Source organism: Mastigoproctus giganteus, chromosome 5 (genome assembly GCF_048544385.1).
Source record: "Mastigoproctus giganteus isolate SK-2022 chromosome 5, ASM4854438v1, whole genome shotgun sequence".
Classification (NCBI taxonomy): Eukaryota; Metazoa; Arthropoda; class Arachnida; order Uropygi; family Thelyphonidae; genus Mastigoproctus; species Mastigoproctus giganteus.
The window spans coordinates 62,095,798-62,116,297 of record NC_143579.1 but is presented as its reverse complement, the minus strand read 5'-3'; the positions used below and the strand labels follow the sequence as shown (position 1 = coordinate 62,116,297).

At 34.5% G+C, this 20,500-nt stretch overlaps 1 protein-coding gene across 1 annotated transcript in view; it reads left to right on the top strand.

Moving 5' to 3' along the window:
* LOC150085450 (focal adhesion kinase 1-like) overlaps positions 1-20,500 on the top strand; it is a 377,186-nt gene that overhangs the window by 245,044 nt on the left and 111,642 nt on the right. Inside the window, exons 17-19 of the mRNA XM_090374569.1 lie at positions 2,716-2,813; positions 4,934-4,936; positions 14,435-14,519. Coding sequence (XP_090230695.1) covers positions 2,716-2,813; positions 4,934-4,936; positions 14,435-14,519 — 186 coding nt within the window. The remainder of the gene's footprint in view (positions 1-2,715; positions 2,814-4,933; positions 4,937-14,434; positions 14,520-20,500) is intronic.

The window sequence follows — 20,500 nt, the reverse complement described above, 5'->3', positions numbered from 1 at the left end:
CCCACACTGGACCAGCATGGCAGATTATGATCAAATTCTTTCAACATGAATTGTTGAAGAGGCTGCAATCCTGCAGTGGGTTGATAATGGCTGCAGTTTACCTTTCTTTTTTACCTTCATCAATATCATTGATAAATATAGAAAACAATAGTCCCAACACCGAACTCTGGGGGACTCCACTGGTAACATTAGTCCAGGAAGAGCAATGTCCATTGATTATTACTCTGTCTTCTCCCACTCAACCAGCTCTTTATCCATAGCAGCAACTTTGCCATACTGCTGCAATTTGTATGACAATTTTTTGTGCAGTAGTATCAAAAGCTTCCTGAAATCCAAGAGTATGATATCAAAATTATTTTTTGCACCAGTTCCTTTGCGACTGCATTACAGTATCCAGTCAAACCCATTCTGTGTCTGAATTATAACTGCAGTCTTGTCTAGATGATCCTGCATTGCTTCTTTAACCAGTAACACTATTTTCCCCAGAACAGAAGTTAAACTAAAGGTCTGTATTTACTCATGTCAATCTTTGATCCCCATTTGTGAATTGAGATACATTTGCACATCTCCAATACATGGGGACCTCCTCTGAATCCAAGGATGCTCTCATAATTTTTCTAAGGGTTTGCTTACTTCCTTTGCTACCTCCCTTAATATAACTAGATAGGTCCCACCCACCCCAGGTTCCTTTCTTAAGTGTAACTTCAATTTCTCCTCCACTTTCCTCTCAATTATTACAAAATCATATAGCTCCCTGTTAGAGTTTGATAAATGTCTGGCCTCCACTTTCCTACAGAATTCCTCATGTGTGAATGTATGTGCAAAATACTCATTGAGTTTGTCAGCTACCTGAGCTGGATCATCAACACTTTGTATGATCAATATCAAGTGGGCTAGCTTATATCTACCATGGGCTTCTGTATCACCTGATAATTTATATGCATCCCATGCATTTTTATTCTCTGTCACAAGTCTCCTTAGTTCATCTGACATCTGTTTAGGCTTAAACATTGAACAATATTTCTTAGTTGGTATTAAAAAAAGCCTAGTAGCTTCCAAGATCAATTCCTTGAATGCTTCATATTATTTAGAATTTGTTGTTGGTAACATTTTCAGTTTGTCCCACTGTATAGAATTTAAAAACTGTCTTAGTCATGAAAGCAAAAACCCTTCCCTTTACCCTCTTGCATGAGGACCGAATCAGACTTGGGAAGAACTACGTTTCAGTTCCTGCCAGCAGTGAAGATCTTTACAAACAGGAAATTCAGTGGTTTTGCCCATGCCTAAATCTTACATTCCTGCTGACAGGGCATGGAGAATCAACTCCAAGCTGTTCGCTCTCGGTCTCTCTGACACTCAGAATTGCTCCTGTGGCCTCCCAGAAACACAAACAGTCTCACATAATCTTTGATTGTCATCTCTACCTGGATTTTAGATTAGAACTACATCTGGAAACAAATATTTACAACTTAGAAGGAGCACCACAGCTGGTCTCCAGTAAAGAGTCCTTCATGGCATTTGCTAGTTTTGCAGACAAGGTTTTCAAGAGAAGACATAGAATACTACACTCAACTGAAGAAACCTGCTACCACCTACCACTGTGTCCAACTATTTTCTACTTCTCATATCCTTTGCCGGGATGCCTAAACTATCTCTCCCCTCTACCTATCACCTATTCCCACTCCCATAACCCACTTCTCCCTTCTGTAATCCATTTAGGATTTGGGGGAGCAGGCGAAGGCTCTCCGGAGGAACCTCTTCCTGGGTGTATAATCAGTGCAGTGTGTACACCCTGATGCACCTCCTCGTGGTTAGGAACGGGAGGCAGGGGGCATAGAACAAACTTGTTCTATGCCCCATGCCTGTGAAGATGCCAAGAGCCAGCAAATAACACTCAACAGTGCTTTGTCCTTTCTGTACACATTGCATACTCCCCAAATGCAAATTTTGCATTCCTTATATCTGCATGACACCACATCTGTGATATCCCAACAATATCTGCCTTTCATACTTGACCAGCACTTCAGATTCATTGAATTTATTTACTATTCTCTTAGCATTGGTATACATGCAAGTATACATACACCTGTTCTTACTCTTGGTTGCCCGAAGACAGCTTGTGTATTTACTTGTTCCGTGGTGACTCCCAGCAGTTCTTGATGAACGAGCGACTTCACTTCAGATGAGGAATATATTTGCAGATGAACAAATATAGCCCCAAGGAGATGTGCTTTCACACCCACCAACATAAGAGTGCCACTTTCACAGTACATAAAATTAAATAGACAGAGAACCCAGAAGCATTATTTCTTCAGGGAATCAGCCTTTGTGAACTCCAAAAATGCATCCCCCTGAAGAATTAGTATTTGTGAGTTTGATCTTTTTATTTAGTTTCATTTATTGTGACAGTGGCACTCATATTTTGGGTATGAAAGTGCATCTCGGTGGGGGGAGAGATTGTGTATTTGCATTGATGAGGGCGAGCGTTGCTTTGCAAATTTAAAATAAAATAACGATTTTATTTTAAATTTGGTTATTAGGATCATCTTGGTATTCAGGTAGTAGAATTATACCTACACCAAATATAACTGTAATTGTAGTATTAATTATCTGCATTAGTTTCATGGCATACTTAGTGTTATTTTTCTACAGTAGTCTTGGCAACATAACCACCATTGTCTTTATAATAAATTTATGAATGAATTGTTTTTATAGCCAAAGATTATGAATTGAGTAGAACAGATATCATACTTTCTGAAATTATTGGAGAAGGACAGTTTGGGGATGTACATAAAGGAACATTTTGTTCAAAGGTATGTTTTCAGTTTTATGAAAGTAATTAGTAATTTCAAAATTAGAATTAATGACACCCATTTTCAGTAAATAAACAAGATTAGATGCATCATCAATTCGCATCTGTTATACTTAGTAAGTGTACAGGTCACTGCAGTATAAATCAGTCTTTCTGGATTATCAGCCTGTTAGATTTTTAGTCCTAGCCAGAGTAAGCCCTCTTTCTTCTGATGCCTGCTTTGGCAAGTCCATCTTCCTCCTGCTCTGTCTCTGGTCCTATTTTACCATTCGTTTCTGCTTCAAATATCTGTTTAGTAGATTATTTCTGTATGCCCTTATCATTTTGTTTTCTTCACTTATGCTTGATAGTATATTTGTTACCTCAAAATTTTTTCTTATTTCTTCATTTGTAATATAGTTTTGCTATTTCTTCCATCTCCTTTAGTTCTATTTATTTTTCTTAGACTCATTTCTACAGATTTATGATTAATCAGTAATAGATTATTATAGGTAATTTCTGATTAATCAGTAATAGATTATTATAGGTAATTTCTCATTAACAGATTGAGATCATCTGGCACCTTAGACAGTTAATGACAGGCAACATGCCATTATGAAATTGGAATTAACAGATGTTAATTCCAATTTCATAATGGCATCAGATAACAAGCCATTGTTCCTAAAGTCTGTCATTGTTAGGGATGAGACTTGCGGTGTTTTTCTCCACAACCCATAAATGAAGCATGAATTTTCAACTTAGAAATTGTCTCCTTTATCACAGTCTAAAATATTTGCCGAGACAGTTTAAACAGGGAAAGTGAAATTATTAGAAGTCTTTTTTGACCATCATAGTATTGTGCACTATGAATTCATTCCTCAAGGTGCCACTATGAACAAGGGTGTTTTGCTGGCTGCAAGAGGTGATTCAAAAAAATCTTCCAGAATGGTGGGCATTGAAAGAGTGGAAGTTATTATGCAGCAATAAAGATTTTGTGCTGGATTGTGGGTTGTCTAAGAGATAGGAGAAAGGATTTTCATAAATGGTCAATCTTCAGGTGGACTCGTGTAAAAAGGGGCTCTTTTTACACTAGTTGTTGTTGTTCTTATTTGGTTTTTAAGAGCATTAGCAACTAAGGCCATATTGCTCCGGGGATATGCGGTGGTCATTCCCTGACCTTTCCGTATTTGGTGGTGACGGGCTCAAACCCCGGTCTAATCAAGTAGAGTGTGCTATGCACTGCTGCTCCTGCCCACCTGGCTACGGAGGCACCTTTTACACTTTTTTTTTTTTTTTTTTTTTTATGAAAACCCCAAACACGAAAGGTATCAAAACCTATAGTACTTAGTACTGTGCATGGGTTGAAGGAGAAGTATGGGGAGAGGGGGGATGCTGGAAACTTTGCTCTAGAGACTAAACATGGGTTTCACCACTTCAAGCCTCCAATAAGCAAAGTGGTGGTATTTCACCGGTTGATGAAAGTCATCTACCACCTGAAGCCTAGTTCACCAGTTAAATTTTGCTGGTGATTTGAAGGTGAGAAGGGTAGTTGACAATTCAAGCCAGGTCATGTTGCTTCAGAGAGATACATCCTGGAGTCGCATAAGCTGATGGGAGATCTAAAAGTCATTTAGGATGAAAATGACTTGGGAAGTTACTATTCACTCAGATGAAGTTTTCCTTGCTATGTAAACTAGGAAGGTTGAAAGTGTCCTATTCATAATTACAGGGCCTTTGCTAGTGAGGAAAGGGATGTCATTATCCCTCTATACAAGACAATGGTTGGACCACATTTGGAATATTGCCTTCAGTTATGGAGACTGTAGATGGGGGGGGGGGGGGAAGAACTTCTTGAGAGGGTTCAAAGAAGGATGACCACTTCCCATATGGAGAACAGAGGGTTGTCATTGGAAGTTTTATGGACTGTCAAGTTTGACTTACACATTTAAGGGAAGATCTAATTGAGGTGTATTAGGCACGGAGGAGGTTGAGTAATATGAATGAGTGTCTATTTTCCCTTGTAGGTGAGACAAGAACTAGGGGCACAAATATAAAATTTCAGGGAATAACAGAAGGCTGAATCTTGTGTTCACCTGTGGGAAGAGGGTTGAAAACACTGGAATAAGTCCCATTTTGACATAGGCTGTGAGTTTGGCTAAGTTTAAAGTGGAATGGGAATAGTATGAATATTCAGATTTTTGATTTATGCAGAAAAAGTTTGCTTCATTGTATCATTTGATCTTACTAATGCTAGTCAGTTATGCTTTTCTTGTTTCAGTTATCCTCCTTCCATTTAAACTTTTGGTTTGGTTTATTTCAGCTTATGCTGAAATAGCATGTTTGTAATTTAGAGTGCATGACTTGTACATTTCCTATGCTGTGCTGTTTAATTCCCCAACCAATACTACTCTTTCTTTGTCATTAGTTTCTGCTGCTGCTGTTTCTAAGATATTAAAGAACTCTTCTATTTCATCTTTCTTTTTCTGAGCCTTTAACTGGGCTGTATGACGACAAATGTTTCATTATCCAGCCTTCTGTCTTAAATTAAATCTACTAGATAATGCTTCAGAGTCAATTAAACTTTCTTCTTCACTAGTTCAGAAAGCTATTGCCATACATTATTTGCAATTTATATTACTTAAGAATAAATTAATTTGTGATTATTGTTTATCTGCAGCTCCTCTGCATTCATCCACTTGTCATTGCACCTATGTTAAATTTGAACTTATAAGAGTTTAGAAAAACTACATCAGCAGTCTCGTACAAAGATGATCCTGAAGGAAATAACTGGTTAGTAATCATACAGTTAGAAATAAGCGAATCATCACTGCACCTGTATAGAACAGTTTAGTATTCAAGATCACATAAGTTCTATTCAGTGGACTGCATCCTCTCGCTTTAAAATTAAAATGAATACTTATTTGTTAAAATATGCTTCCAGATAAGCATGCAACTGTTCTTGTGACCACTTAGTGTTCCCCTTAGTGCTCACATGTTTCTAAATGCTGACATGTAACTTGAAACTGACAACTAAAAGTGTAACTGGAAATAAAGACAATGTTCATAGTTAATTTTAGTTTTTGATTAGGCATTTGAAATTTTCAGAAAAGACATTTTGTGATACTAATCTTACAGTTGGTGGCCATACCAAATTAAATTTATACAATTTTAAATGACATACATGATATAAACAGTGTTAGCATTCATGTTAATGCTAACAGTGCTAGCATTAACACGAATCTCTTCAATGTGTGTAAGTTGTACCCAGGTGTCTTTTAACATGCAGCTTAGCAAATTTGTAATTACTGAAGTTAAGGAAGAAATCTCTTTTGGTTAAGCTGGTAAACTTGGCCACCATTTTCGAAATTCAGCTGTTGTTCCAACTGTGATGCTTGTCTGCAGAAAATAGAAAATTCCTTTTACCTGTAATGTATCTTCTTGTTGAAACTCATGATTTGTGAAAAACTTTTAAAGAAAGCTATTAATCCTTGAATCCTCTTATTCAGTGTGCTACTTGAACTAAAAATTCCTATGAAACTTTTCACTAGAGGTAATCATTTCCAGATCTTTAATTTTCACAAACAATAAGACACTCTTCTGCATAATATCAAAACTCAACTAAAACTGCTAATTAATTATTGCTACACTAATAATATTTGCCTGTGTTACTCCACAGATATCAATTCTCTCTCTCTCTCTCTCTCTCTCTCTCTCTCTCTCTCTCTCTCTCTCTCTCTCTGGTTTTTTTTTTTTTTTTTAAATTCTTATGCATGTTCATCACTGAGTACAGGCAGCCTATCAACTAAGTAGAATTCACCTGCAAAAATACATGTAAAGTGCAGGAAACATGGACATGAAGCAAACTGAGAAAAATTATTACAAATCAAGTATGTGAACTCAACAATGAATATGAGTTGCTAATAACACTGCATCATTCATAAAGATTATTAGATCATCCTTGATTAAAAAGTAAATAACTATAAAATTAAGTTTATATTATACAATATTTGACATAAGTAATTCCTTTCAAGTAATAATTATAATGGCAACTGTAGAATGCATTATTCAATAATAACATATGGTGAAATGCATGAAGATAATGCATTAATAGTAGGTACAAGTACTGCTTCATCTGTTTATAACCTTTTCAGAAAATATGATTCAGTTCATAAAAATGTCCATGAAGAACAATCACTGCTTCTATACTGTAATTCCTGCTATGCTTATATCATTTGGACCTATTCTGCTATTTCAACTTTGCTGTTTAATTTTCTAATGTTGATAGTACCTGTTTTGATGAAAGAGTAAGTACTGACAAGAATTAAAGATATGCACAGGTCATGCTTTTTGATAGCTATAGGTGAACTGTAGTCACAAACTCAGACTAATGTAGTGTATTATTTCTTTTTTCATCAAACTGTTGAGGATAGGAATTCTTTACTTGAATTTATTGCAACACCTAACAACTGAAAAAAGTTTTAAGTGGGTTTTTTTTTTTGGATGAAGCAGTAATTTTGAAGTAAGGCAAGCCTTAGTGTATATGGAAATGTATGATTAAGTAGCTCCTTTGTAGTGTGGAAATGGTTTAAATCACTGTACAGCAGCTTTTTTCTAATATATTGCAATATTTGGAATATAATATAATATTATTATATTATATTAGAACAACATAATTGTGTATTATAATAGGAAATGGAAGATCTTACAAAATATCTTATGGTGATAGTTGGGGTATCATTTGTTTTTTCCATATTATGCTGTATGAAATGAAAACATTATGGGTTTAGTTCATTTTTCAGAGCAGGAATGAAAACTGAAATATTCATATGTAGGGAAGTTTGGGGGAATATTTTGTAATATTTCTACAGCTGATTCCACACTGAAAAAATTATAAATGACATAAAATTTATTAGTTTACTCTTATTTTCTTTAAATCTTTAAAGATGTATACATCAGACTTTTTTAAATTTAATTTATTTTTAACCAGAAATTGACAATTTGTTGAAAAGCAGTTGAAATTAGGATGTTGCCTGCAATATTTTAATGAAAACATATTAAAAAATTAAACAGGTGGATTTAGATATGAGAGAAGGATCATTATTGCTGATTACATGAGATATAATTTTGATTCCATATTCAGGGAAATTATATTTGTATTAGTATTGGATGCAAGGAATCATAACTTTCTCCCCCCCCAACTAGGGAGGGAGAAACTTATATACATATTCTTTCAGATAATTATCTCAAATCACTTAAATTTATTCAGGTTTCCTACTTCCATAGTGCTAAGTGAAAGTGTGTTCCAGCAATCAATTGCCCAAAAAGGTGTAACGAAAGATTTAAGAATTCATCACGGTGTCAAGTACTAATTTTAAAAACTTGTCAGTAAACAGGTTTTTAGAATTTTATTTTTTATGTTAATAGAAGAGCAATTAACTATAATCTTGAGATCCTTAGCTTGTGGAGGTTATTTTACTAGCTTTACATATTTGTTACAAATTCTGCAGTATTATGTGGGAAGTGTCACAAAAGGAAAATTACAGAATCAAATACAAAAAAACCTTAAAATTGTATAAACATTATAAGAGAGCTAAAATATGAAATACCTAAATTGGTTCTGGAAGGGGAATTAATAATATAGGGGGGGGGGAGAGAGAGAGAGAGAGAGAGAGAGAGAGAGAAGGCCACTGACAAAAAAACTGCATCACCTTAAAAAAAAGTAACATTTGTAGTGAAACATATAAGATATTGTTTGATTACAGTCATTTTGTTTGTTGTAAAGCAAGGGTACTGCATCAGATAATGCTTCTGTTACATCAGACAATAATTGCAATGTATTGCATCAGCCATTTCTATAAATACAGCATTGGAAGGGTACACACGCTCATTAGTATCCTGTTTTGTGGAGGTGTAAGCATGGCTCCATATGTTCAGTTGACACAAAGAAAAAAAAAAGTGTAGTTGTTGCTCTGTTCCAGGAAGGACTTTCTATGCATGCTATCGCTGATAAAATAGGCTGCCACCAGTCAACAGTATCCCGGGTGCTGAAATTAAGGCGTGAAACCAGTGATGTGAAGAGAAGACCTGGATCAGACCGTAAGAGAGGGACTGTGCCTTCCCAAGATCGATACCATGCCATGCTAGTGCTCCTGATCTAAAACTGGACTTGAGATGGCCTCTGGTGTTGAAACAAGTGCACAAACTATCCAAAGACGGCTTTTGGAATGTGGTCTGCATGCTTATCGGCCCAAGAAGAAGAAGAAGAAGCCTTTCTTGACCCAACAAATGAGGAAGAAGCGACTTGCTTGGGCTAAAACGCATATTTCATGGACAAAAGAGCAATGGGACACCGTCGTATTTTCTGACAAATCGAAATTCAACCAGCATGGCTCAGATGGGAAGCGATATATCAGAAGATGAAAATCAGAGGCATACCATCCTTATTTCATAACACTGACTGCAAAGTTTTCTGCCGGCCAGTCAGAGATGGTCTGGGGATGCATAACAAGCAAAGGGGTGGGATGAAGTAAGTTTATTAACGGAACAGTGACTGCAGTAACCTACACTGCTATCTTGGAGAGGAGTGCCTGAAACCCGTTATTAGGGATCACTGCACAGATGTCCAAAACAACATTTTTTAACAGGACTCAGCACCTTGCCACACAGCAAAAGTTTTATGCTATTTAAATTTAATGATGAGTTTGTTTTCTTGTCTCACAAGGTATAAAACATTTTTCTCTCTTAAGGTGCAGTCATACCTCAGAAATGCTGGCATTACAGTGTTGGACTGGCCTGGCAACAGTCCATATTTTAACCCTATTGAAAATTGCTAATACATAATGTCACCTAAAATTGCTCAGAAGAAGCCAACAAGTAAGATTCGGCTGCTGGAGAGCTTTGTAAGGGAAACCGTATATACCCAGAAGTTGAACTCTATGCCAGATCATTGAGGTTGTAATTTCAGCTCGATGAGGAACAACAAAATATTGAGGACTTATTTTGCTGATTTACACTACATAATACTATTACGTTAACTTATCATTTCAGTTTGTACACATAAATGCAATAAAATGTATGTTTGGTTGTCATGATTGCCATTTGCATGATTTCTCATATTTCCATTAATTATGCATTTTACCCTTTGGGAAGATATTTATGGCAATTAGGTATATCAGGTGCAGTCTTTTTATTGGATTTCATTCACAGAGATATACAGTGGGCGCCCCCCAACATCCGATGGTAATTTGTTCCACAAAACCTGTTGTATGTTGAAAATATTGTAAGTGGAAACCAATAATTCATTGATTTCCTGTAATTCTTTCCTCAACAACACATAAAATAGGTATTTCTTACATGTTATACTTCATTTTTACATTAAAAATGAGTGTTTTGTGAAGATTATTTAATAAATAGTTAAAACATTTTAAAATAAAAAACAAATAATAAATTAGCATTTACCTTAGACTTGAAGTGCAGAGCTGATGAAATCAATGGTGGCATAGTGGTGGTGGTGGGACTATATCAAGCATCAGGTATCTTTTCAGCCCTGTGTCTTTTGCTTGACTTTGGATTGCCAAGAAACTGTCCAAAGTCAAGCAAAGTGGTGTTGGATGTGAATTGAATAAAATCAAATTGTGACTCAAGAGATTGAACAAGTTTGGGATAATGGCCCTTTGCATTATCCAGCAGGAGCAGTTCCTACATAGGAAGCTTATTTTTCTCTTCACGAAAGTATAGAAAACTCCAAACTCTCATTCACTTGAGACATACAGTATCCTGTAACCCAGGCCTTGTTACTGCACCAAAACACTCCCAGCATGCCTTTATCGACCTTTTGTTGTTTAAATACTCTGGAGGTGTTAGAATGACACACACACACACACACACACACACACACACACACAAGCAAAGTTTTCAGCTTAAAAACTCAAGAGGCATTGGCACCCAACAGGAGAGTGAGCCTGTTTCATAGGCTTATACCCGGGTAAACTAGCCTCATCCTTAGTGATGTACGTTCTATGTACATTTGCTTCCAGAAAAGGCTGGTTTCACCAGTGTTAAAAACCTGCTGGGGAAGATAACTCTCCTGATCAACAAACTCTTGGAATTCAATTTCAGCTGCTTTTTTATCAGCACATGCCTTTCAACACTTTTAATATTTTCCCTTTTATTGAAAGCGCGAACCAGTCTCTGCTGGCTTTAAAGTCTTCAAAGTGCACAGCACTGCCACTGGTTGATGGAGCCTTAAGTTTCAGATTGTCATAGATCTGAAACAATCGTACGAGTAATGTTCCGTGCGCCATGCGTTGAACAATAACGTCTTTGAATGATAACAAAGACGCTAATTTGTTGAGAACAATCTTGAAAGTGATGATGAAAGATGAAAATTTCCAGCTATATCGGAAAGTCACGGTACCTACAAATATCATCGGTCCTTAAAATAAGAGATAGTATGGAAGGTATATCAGATGTCAATATCATCATAAGTCGAAGCCCTACTACATATCCCATCTAACAAATGCATTTCGAACATTTCTGCAACCCACGATGCAGCACAAAACATTATTTGCAACATTCAGAAATGATGCAGTTTTTTTTGTCTGTCACTGTATAAAGGATTAGACAGGTTTTGAGCATAAAGAAAGGCAGAGATAGAGAATAATAGTGTTAACTGTCTGCCTTTGAACTGGAGATGGTACATGATGATGGTGTATTTGTTCAAAGTATCAATGCAATGTATTTCAAAAATTCTGAGATATGAAATGTTATAGTTAAATGAAAAATAAGCATTGGAAACCCACATTCATTACCTCATTTAATAGTCACCATTACAAGAATAAACAGCAAGCATAAAATTTTTTATGCTTGCTGTTCCCCCCCCCCCTCAAGTGTTTTAATGCATAGTAAATAAAAAGAAAAAAAAAACTACTGGAATCATACATCCCCCCCCCCAAACTAAGTGATTGTACATACTTTTAAACATTTCCTACAAAGGTGTTGAGCAGCAACACACTTTTTTTCTAAAAACAGAGGCTGTTATTCCATGTTTAGTGAGGTACTATATAATTAAAATGGACTACATGGCTGCTGATACATTTGTTATGCAGAAAAATCCATTCACCTCAATTACATTCATCTGGTTTATCTTCATTTGATTAAGCACTCCAAAGTTTATCATGGTTTTCTAGTTGTATCTGCCTTCTGGTATGAATTCAACGTGGGCAATGCTTTTGTGTTCAGAATTATATAACATGTAAAAAGGCTAAAATGATTAATAAGTTCTGTGTGGCTGCAGAAGAATGATTGGTTTAACCCCTGGCATTGCTGATGTGAAGGGTACATGGTATATCACTTTTTTATACAATAAAGATTATTTCAAATCTCACTTTTTTTCTTCTCAGTTTGGAATATCTGTTCTGAATTTCTTGTCTTGCAGTGACATTTGCAACTTTGACTCTAAAATTTGGATAAATCTTGTCTCCTATGATAATTTTTCTCTAAAAACCTATATTTTGTTTGTATCATCATTTGGTCCCACAATAAAGTTTTTTTTTTTATTCCTTTAAATGTTGAGCAATGTTGTGTTGACAAAACTATTGCTTGTTCATATGTTTATTCAAGTAATGTACCAAATTTCAAATGAGCTGAACTGAATTGCTAGTTATTAACAGCCATTGTCTCTATGCTCTGACTGACATCTTTCACTTCTCACAGTATCAATTAATGCAAACACCCCACACATGTGCATATGGGGTGTTTGCATTAATTGTTGAAATTGAGAGGACCGAGATTGCAACCACTTTGCAGATCATTACTGATACTTGCACTGTCAACACAGAAATGCTAATGCAACTTGTACACCTGGCTGTAATCTCTGAGTTCTCACTGCATGTTTGTTGTAACAGTTCATCAGATAATTTCTTACTATAACACAAAAAGTGATGTTATAACACTGCTCAGTTGACAATTAACTGTTACCATGCATGAAAATGAGAATATGCTACATTACTTTGTAGGCTGTAACTATCAGTCACTCACCACCTAAATATGCCAAAACTCGCATACTACTTTCAGAAGTGTATCAAACATGATATAATATGCTGCTCCATTCTGGGAGACTAATATGCATTCCGGAAAACTTATTATTATGTATTTCTGAGAGCTTTGGGAATTTATATCTTGTGTAGTGCTCTTTTAAAAATGAAGAAAACATTTCTGAAGTGTTCAATTTATCGTTGACTTAATAATTTGTTTTAAACTCGTCAAACTGTAATCAAATAAAACTGCAGTCAGTAATTTCTTGATTTATGAACAACCAACTCATACACTGATTTTATGAACAGAAAATGGAACAGCTTTAGTTAATGACTTCATATTTCAATTTTACAAAGTTTTGCTTAACATGAAGAACTTCTGAAAAGTGTAACCTTTAAAAGTAAAGTGGATAACAATAAAATAGAATCCTCTCCCTTCCCTTTGGCAAAATGTTAGTATTATCAGTATATTTTCTTATTAGTTTAGCAGAGAAAATTCTTAACTTGGTATTTTATTTATAGTTCAGTATTTTTAATTTATTATAAAAAAATATCACTTGCAACTGAAAAAAATTTCACATAAAGAAGTCTTTGCATCACACAGCTGTGGCTCTTAAACATTTTCAGATTTTAGATTAAAATTCTATCAGTACTGAATCACTTAGTTCATCAGTGCTGAACCTCATTTAGTTTTAAACAGGTTGTGGCTCTGAGGTTTTATTCATTTCATGAATAGATCCTCACAGCCATATCTAAATTTGACATTCCTGGCAATTATGTTTTGCATACACTATGACATTTTATTGGATATGGATTCTGCATGTACCAGCATGGTAACACTTGGTGCCATAAAACTAGCTGTTTGACTGTGCAGCTGATGGATGTTTGACCTACCAATTTTTGTGTGTGTTAAAAAGATCTGATCCCTATATGCTCCAGCATTCAACATCTTTCAGGGAAATTCCAAGTGATTAGGCAGTAGCACAAAACTCTTTAAGTTGAGAATCTATGGTCAAAATGTCTTCTGCCTAGATTTCCATTCCAAATCTACTAGCATGTAACTTTGTACAAATAGACTTAAGGAAGTTTTGCACTGTGCAGCAGATAGTTTGCAACAGTGATACTTACCACTTCCTGAAGCAGTCAGAGCTGCTTGTGGGAGTGAACAAGACATGAAACTACAGAGGTTTCTTGATGCAGTGAAACACTAAACTTGTAGGGAATAGCTTTCCTTTGTTTTTGTTAGAGAAGGCTGTGGGTGCAAAACTGTCCATGTTATATGTATTTTTAAATGGGATGGATTTTCCACCCCATGCCAACGTTCATATTAAGGAATAGGATGTATATGCTTGCAAATTGTAAGAGTTGAGAAAAATATCAGTTGCTAACTGTCAGTTGGTGGAAGTATTTCCAGGCAGATCACAGCTGTCATTAAAACCTAAGGTGGTTTGACACATTATTAATTTTCTGAATAAATATTCATTTTCTTTAAAGATGCATTGGTTTCTGAATACTTCTGAGAGTGTCATTTAACTCATAACACCACAAGAAATATTTAAGATTTATATTTTGAATGGGAAGAAATTTTCACAGTGGTTTGTTTCTGTAGGATGACCAATCAATTCCTGTTGCCATTAAAACATGTAAAGTAGAAAGTGAGGAATCCATGGGGGAGAAATTCTTAGAAGAGGCATGTAAGTATTTTAATTTCTGATGTGTGTGGAGACAGAGAGAGAGAGTGAGAGAGAGCAAAGGTATTATAGTTGATGTTATTTAGAGAGCAATCTATGTTGTTTAACCCAGGAGTGACGATCATATCATTTTTCTACTGGATCAACTTCGACGAGTGATCTTCCATTTATTTCCCAACTCTATACCATAGTATTGAGTGGACAGTACTAGATTATCCTTAATAGTGATCACTTTCTGATAATGTGCAAACAGGGACTTACAGAAAATGGAAGTTTTCCAAAGCCGTTTGGCCAAAATATCAGTTTTCCATCTCATAGATGAACAAATTACACATTATAGATCAAGCAGCAGGTGCTACTGTCCTGCAGACATCTGCATACATGTATGAGCTAGTTAATTGCTATAACTTTGCTGGGGTCATTTGTCTTTGGAATTGCTGTGAAAGCCCATAATCCAGGTTTCTTAACCTTTTTGTACAATCACCTACCTTCTAATTTTGTTCTGTTCCCTTGCCATGCTTATTCTAGCTTCAAAATTGGAATAAGATTATTCTGTTGAATGGAAAATTTCCGTGAACCTCTTTCCCAATTTTCAACTGGCATGGGCAAGAATTATCTTTCTCCAAGAACTTGCAAATGTTCTTGGTAAATTTTCTTTCTTTCAGTGGCATACAGCCAACATTCCAAAAAATTAAAGCCACAGCTGAAAAACAAAAGTTTTACAACTGTGACTTTAATTTCAGCACTTTATGACAATCTCATAAAAGGAATCCAATAGATTACACAACAGTGCTGCTGTCCCTAGCAGGGTATTTACTGACTTTCTGTAATCACATAATTTCTGGAAAATTTTTTACCATAGTTTCTTGTGAAATTATATGTTTGTCTTTCCAAAGCATCTGAAAGATTGCTCAAATCCTACTACATAATTTCCCCCTCCCCCTTTTTACATTAGTATTGGCTTTAATTTCCTCTACTCCTTAATTTATTCCAAATTATATATCTCATATAGTTTTAACTTCAACCTTCACAGGCATATATTTTATATCTGAAACAGAGATGAGGCTCAAGACTCTCATAATTGGCTCTTGAAAGGTGACACCAAGGTGTGTGTTATGGGCAATATCCCTCTCTTTAGTATAATATCATTATGTATTATATATATATATATATATATATATATATATATATATATATATATATATATATATATATATATATATATATGTGAAATATGAAAATGAAGAAGTGGAAGGGAAAAAAAAAGAGAAAAATAGGAAAATAGTACGTGTACTTGAATGCGCCAAGCAGCAAAACAGGATACATGTATATAAATAAGTGTTACAAATGAAAATAAAATAAATATAGATGGAGCAGTTATTAATCACAAAATGCAAAGCCTAGTTGAAGAGAAAAAAAGAGAGAAAGAATGTTAAGAACCTATTTAAAAAAAAAAAAAAAAAAAATCATTAAGTAGAATTAAGTCTGAATTAATGCCGAATTAACAGGCTAATCATATGTACAAAAGCTGAAAGAAAAAGAGGGGAGGGTAATAGAGATAAAAATTATAAAATTCAAAAATAAGAATTAAATTTTAAAAAATTAATTAAAAATTGGTACATAGATCAGGTATTTCATCAGTGGCCTACACCTGATCATGTACCAAACACTGTGTTTCTATGCAAACTCATGCTGATGGAGAAGCTATTAAAATGAAATAGATAAAAAAAAAATTAAAAAAAAATTTTTTTTTAATCTCCAGAAACATGAGTAAGGTAGACCCAAGTGTATTTAGATTAATAAATTGAGTCGATAGTATGTAAGAATGCAAACGCTGTGTGTTTAGTTTAATAAATTGAGTAGAAAGTATGTAAGAATGCACTGTGTTTAAATCGAAAGTATGTAAATTAAAAAATTAAAAATAATAATAAATAACAAGGTAGCAGTATAGAAAAAGGAAGCAATGCAAGGTAAGGGAGGGAAAAGAAGTTAAAAATATAGAGGCGAAGATAGTGAGAATGTCCGAATCACCCTCTTATTACACTAATAGTTCAACGGACGGAAAAACGAAGAGCAGAAAGTAGAAAGATGTAAAGAGAAGGAAAAGAGTTTAAAGGATACTAGACAAGCTGGGTGTGTAAGTACCCAACCTCATAGAGAGGGCCTTGGCTGTGAGAGTGTTAGTAGAAGTGGAGATTAATACCGCTGGCTTGTAGTGTATATTTTGAGTGATAGATATAGGAAATATGATATAAAATATGAAAAGGAGAAAAATTAAATACCTATGATATTTGGCAGAAACAAGTTGAGTGGAATATAATCAAGAAATGAGGATACAAATATGCGATCATGATTAATAAGGTACAATTATGCAAATATGATTAATAAGAATGGAATGCAAACAGAGGGAGAACTATGACAACGATGGTGGAGTTGCTCAGAAGAGAAGAACTATGGGAGCCCTCTGTGGCCAAAATAAAATAGAGAAAATAAGATTGATCATAAGTAATTACTGATAATATTAAATTAAAAAAATGAAAAGAAAAACTTAGGAAGTGAAAGAACACGAACATTGTTCTAATAGAAGTCATTATGTATGATCACTTTTTTTTTTTTTTTGGTTCAGTACTTTGGTTGGGTACACACCCGGCTTGCCTAATATTCATCAACCGGTGAAATACCACCACTTTGCTTATTGGAGGCTTGAAGTGGTGAAACCCATGTTTAGACTCTAGAGCAAAGTTTCCGGCATCCCCCCCTCCCTCCCCCCATACTTCTCCTTCAACCCATGCACGGTACTAAGTACTATAGGTTTTGATACCTTTCATGTTTGGGGTTTTCACAAAAAAAAAAAAAAAAAAAACCTCTTTTCCTTCTCTTTACATCTTTCTACTTTCTGCTCTTCGTTATTCCGTCCATTGAACTATTAGTGTAATAAGAGGGTGATTCGGACATTCTCACTATCTTCGCCTCTATATTTTTGACTTCTTTTCCCTCCCTTACCTTGCATTGCTTCCTTTTTCTATACTGCTACCTTGTTATTTATTATTTTTTTTATTTTTTTAATTTACATACTTTCGATTTAAACACACTTCATTCTTACATACTTTCTACTCAATTTATTAAACTAAACACACAGTGTTTACGTTCTTACATACTATTGACTCAATTTATTAATCTAAATACACTGCATTGGGGCTACCTTACTCATGTTTCTGGAGATCTATTTCATTTTAATAGCTTCTCCATCAGCATGAGTTTGCATAGAAACAGTGTTTGGTACATGATCAGGTGTAGCCCCCCTGGTCTATGTACCAATTTTTAATTTTTTAATTCTTTAATTTTTATTTTTGACTTTTACAATTTTTATCTCTATTACCCTCCCCTCTTTTTCTTTCACCTTTTGTACATATGATTAGCCTGTTAATTTGGCATTAATTCAGACTTAATTCTACTTAATGATTTTTTTTTTAAATAGGTTCTTAACATTCTTTCTCTCTTTTTTTCTCAAAAAAAAAAAAAAAAAAAATATATATATATATATATATATATATATATATATATATATATATATATATATATATTTTTTTTTTTTTTTTTTTTTTTACATCTATTTCTCTCCTCTTTCTATTACTTTGATCTTTAACTAATTTTTTCTTCTTTTTCTCCAGTCACCACTCTTTTTTTCAAAACTTTCTGCAGTATAGGTATTTCTGATTATTATCAAATAACTCATATTACAGTATTTCATTCAGGGAGTATTGCCATAGGATCCATGCTCGGCACCATTCAATTTTCAATTAAAATAAATTACATAAATGATATTCCAAAAATACTGTTAACTTGTACTTCTTGTGCTGATCTTACTATTTTGTGCCATTCTCAGATCACATGCTCTATAAAACAACCACAATGTTCATTGAATAAATAGCTTCTATGTGGGATTCATAATGATTCTGGCTCTCGGAACAAAAAAAAACCACTACTATAAGAAGAAGCTCAAAATGCATTTGACCCTGAACTAGTCAGTCAGTTAAGCCAGTCATACCATACCTCTCACTTATAGCTTCAGTTTATGGGCTAAATACTTGACAGCAAACCTGACTAGTTGGAACACTTAAAATACATAACTGCTTGCTTAGAGAAAGTGAATGCACTCTGAGTGATCTTTGCCAAAGCTTTGGATACTGACCATGTCATTCTTGGAATGGTAGAAATGACCACTACTACACTCTCACAATTAATTTTTTTATAGTTAAAATTTGCTTAATTCTGTGTGAAAATAGGATGAATTCACCTAATATTGAAATCTGAAGTAATAATCACAGAATAGAATAGAAATCTGGGAGGAGGGGTTCTGTATTTTATAAAGGCATTCACTCTAATTTTATGTTAACTCATGTAGTCTGAGACATGCAGCTTTTTTACCTTGATAACCCACTTTAGACCAGAAAGATATGGCATTATAAAAGCAGGTGGGCTATAATTAAGTTTACCTTGACCCTATCCTATAGCTATCTCCTGGTAAAATGCTAATGATAGCAGTAGCATTAGTAGAGGCATATGATGCAAGAAAGTAAGCTTATACAGCATCAGCCAAAAAAAAAAAAACTTCTTCCCATTTCACCTATTCATTCGTTCCTAAAGTTTGTCCAGTTCTTCCTTGAATTTATTTAAGCTATTGACTTCCACAAAGACAGATGGGAGTTTGTTCCAGCAATCAACCACCCTCTGGCTAAAGGCAAATTTCCACACAACTATTCTGCAATGTGTCTTTCCTCAATTTGCTTTTATGCCCCATTGTTAAAAGATCTTGTAGTAGTTTTGTTATTTTCAGTTTTTGTATTTAAAAAAATTCTACAAGTAGCATTTTTTAGCCCTTGTGTATGGTGTAAGTCAGAACTGTGGGAAGAAGCATTTTGCACCCTGCAGAACTACAGCGTAATTATCGGAATGCCACTAATTTCTCACAAACGTGTAATAACTTTAAACATACTACAAATCTCATCCCCTGGTCTATAAATTAATGAAAATATAAACTCAGTATTCTCAGAAAAGTAATCAATGAAAATATAAACTCGGTATTCTCAGAAAAGTTCAATAGGTGTATGGGCATAACTGATTTCCTAGTGGCATTCCCTAATTAGAATTTCCTGCTACTTGAATGTTCTTTAGTTAGAGATGGAATTTTATTTTATTTTTTTTTTATTTCTTACAGATCCTTTCTTACACATCCTTGATATATGGAATGTGAATATGATTGCCCACTCTGATTTTATACTGGGAGGCCTTTATACCAGTTAGATTTCTCAGTATCCTACATGCTTACTGCTAATTTATCAAAACGAGAGAAAAGCTTCAAATATCATAATGCTCTGGGCTAGTGTTTTAATAATTTTTTTTGAAGTAGTATATCTTGATTACTGTCTATTCTGCAATGTGTCTTTCCTCAATTTGCTTTTATGCCCCATTGTTAAAAGATCTTGTAGTAGTTCTGTTATTTTCAGTTTTTGTATTTAAAAAAATTCTACAAGTAGCATTTTTTAGCCCTTGTGTATGGTGTAAGTCAGATGCTTCTACAATACAGCCTTCATTTTTAAGACTCTTTAATTTTCCCCAGCCACATATTAAACTTAAGAGCTATATTTATTCATTTTACCTTTGGAATCCTTTTTTAAGTTGAATAGACATTTGCACATCTCCAGTTTGTCATTAATCACCTTTCCAACTTTTTATCATCAGCAAGCATTAACATTAAACTTGTTATGCCATCAACAATATCATTAAAAAATATCAGAAACAGTAAGTGACCTAGTACTGAATCTTGTGGAACTTCACTCATCACACCACACCACTCCACTCAGAGCACTAATCATTTAAACACAACCTTTTATCATGTGATCAACCTGTTATCCAACAGAATACTTTTTTACCAGTGACATAGTGTCCCAATTACAAAAGATGCTTGTGTTTTCTGCATTTAG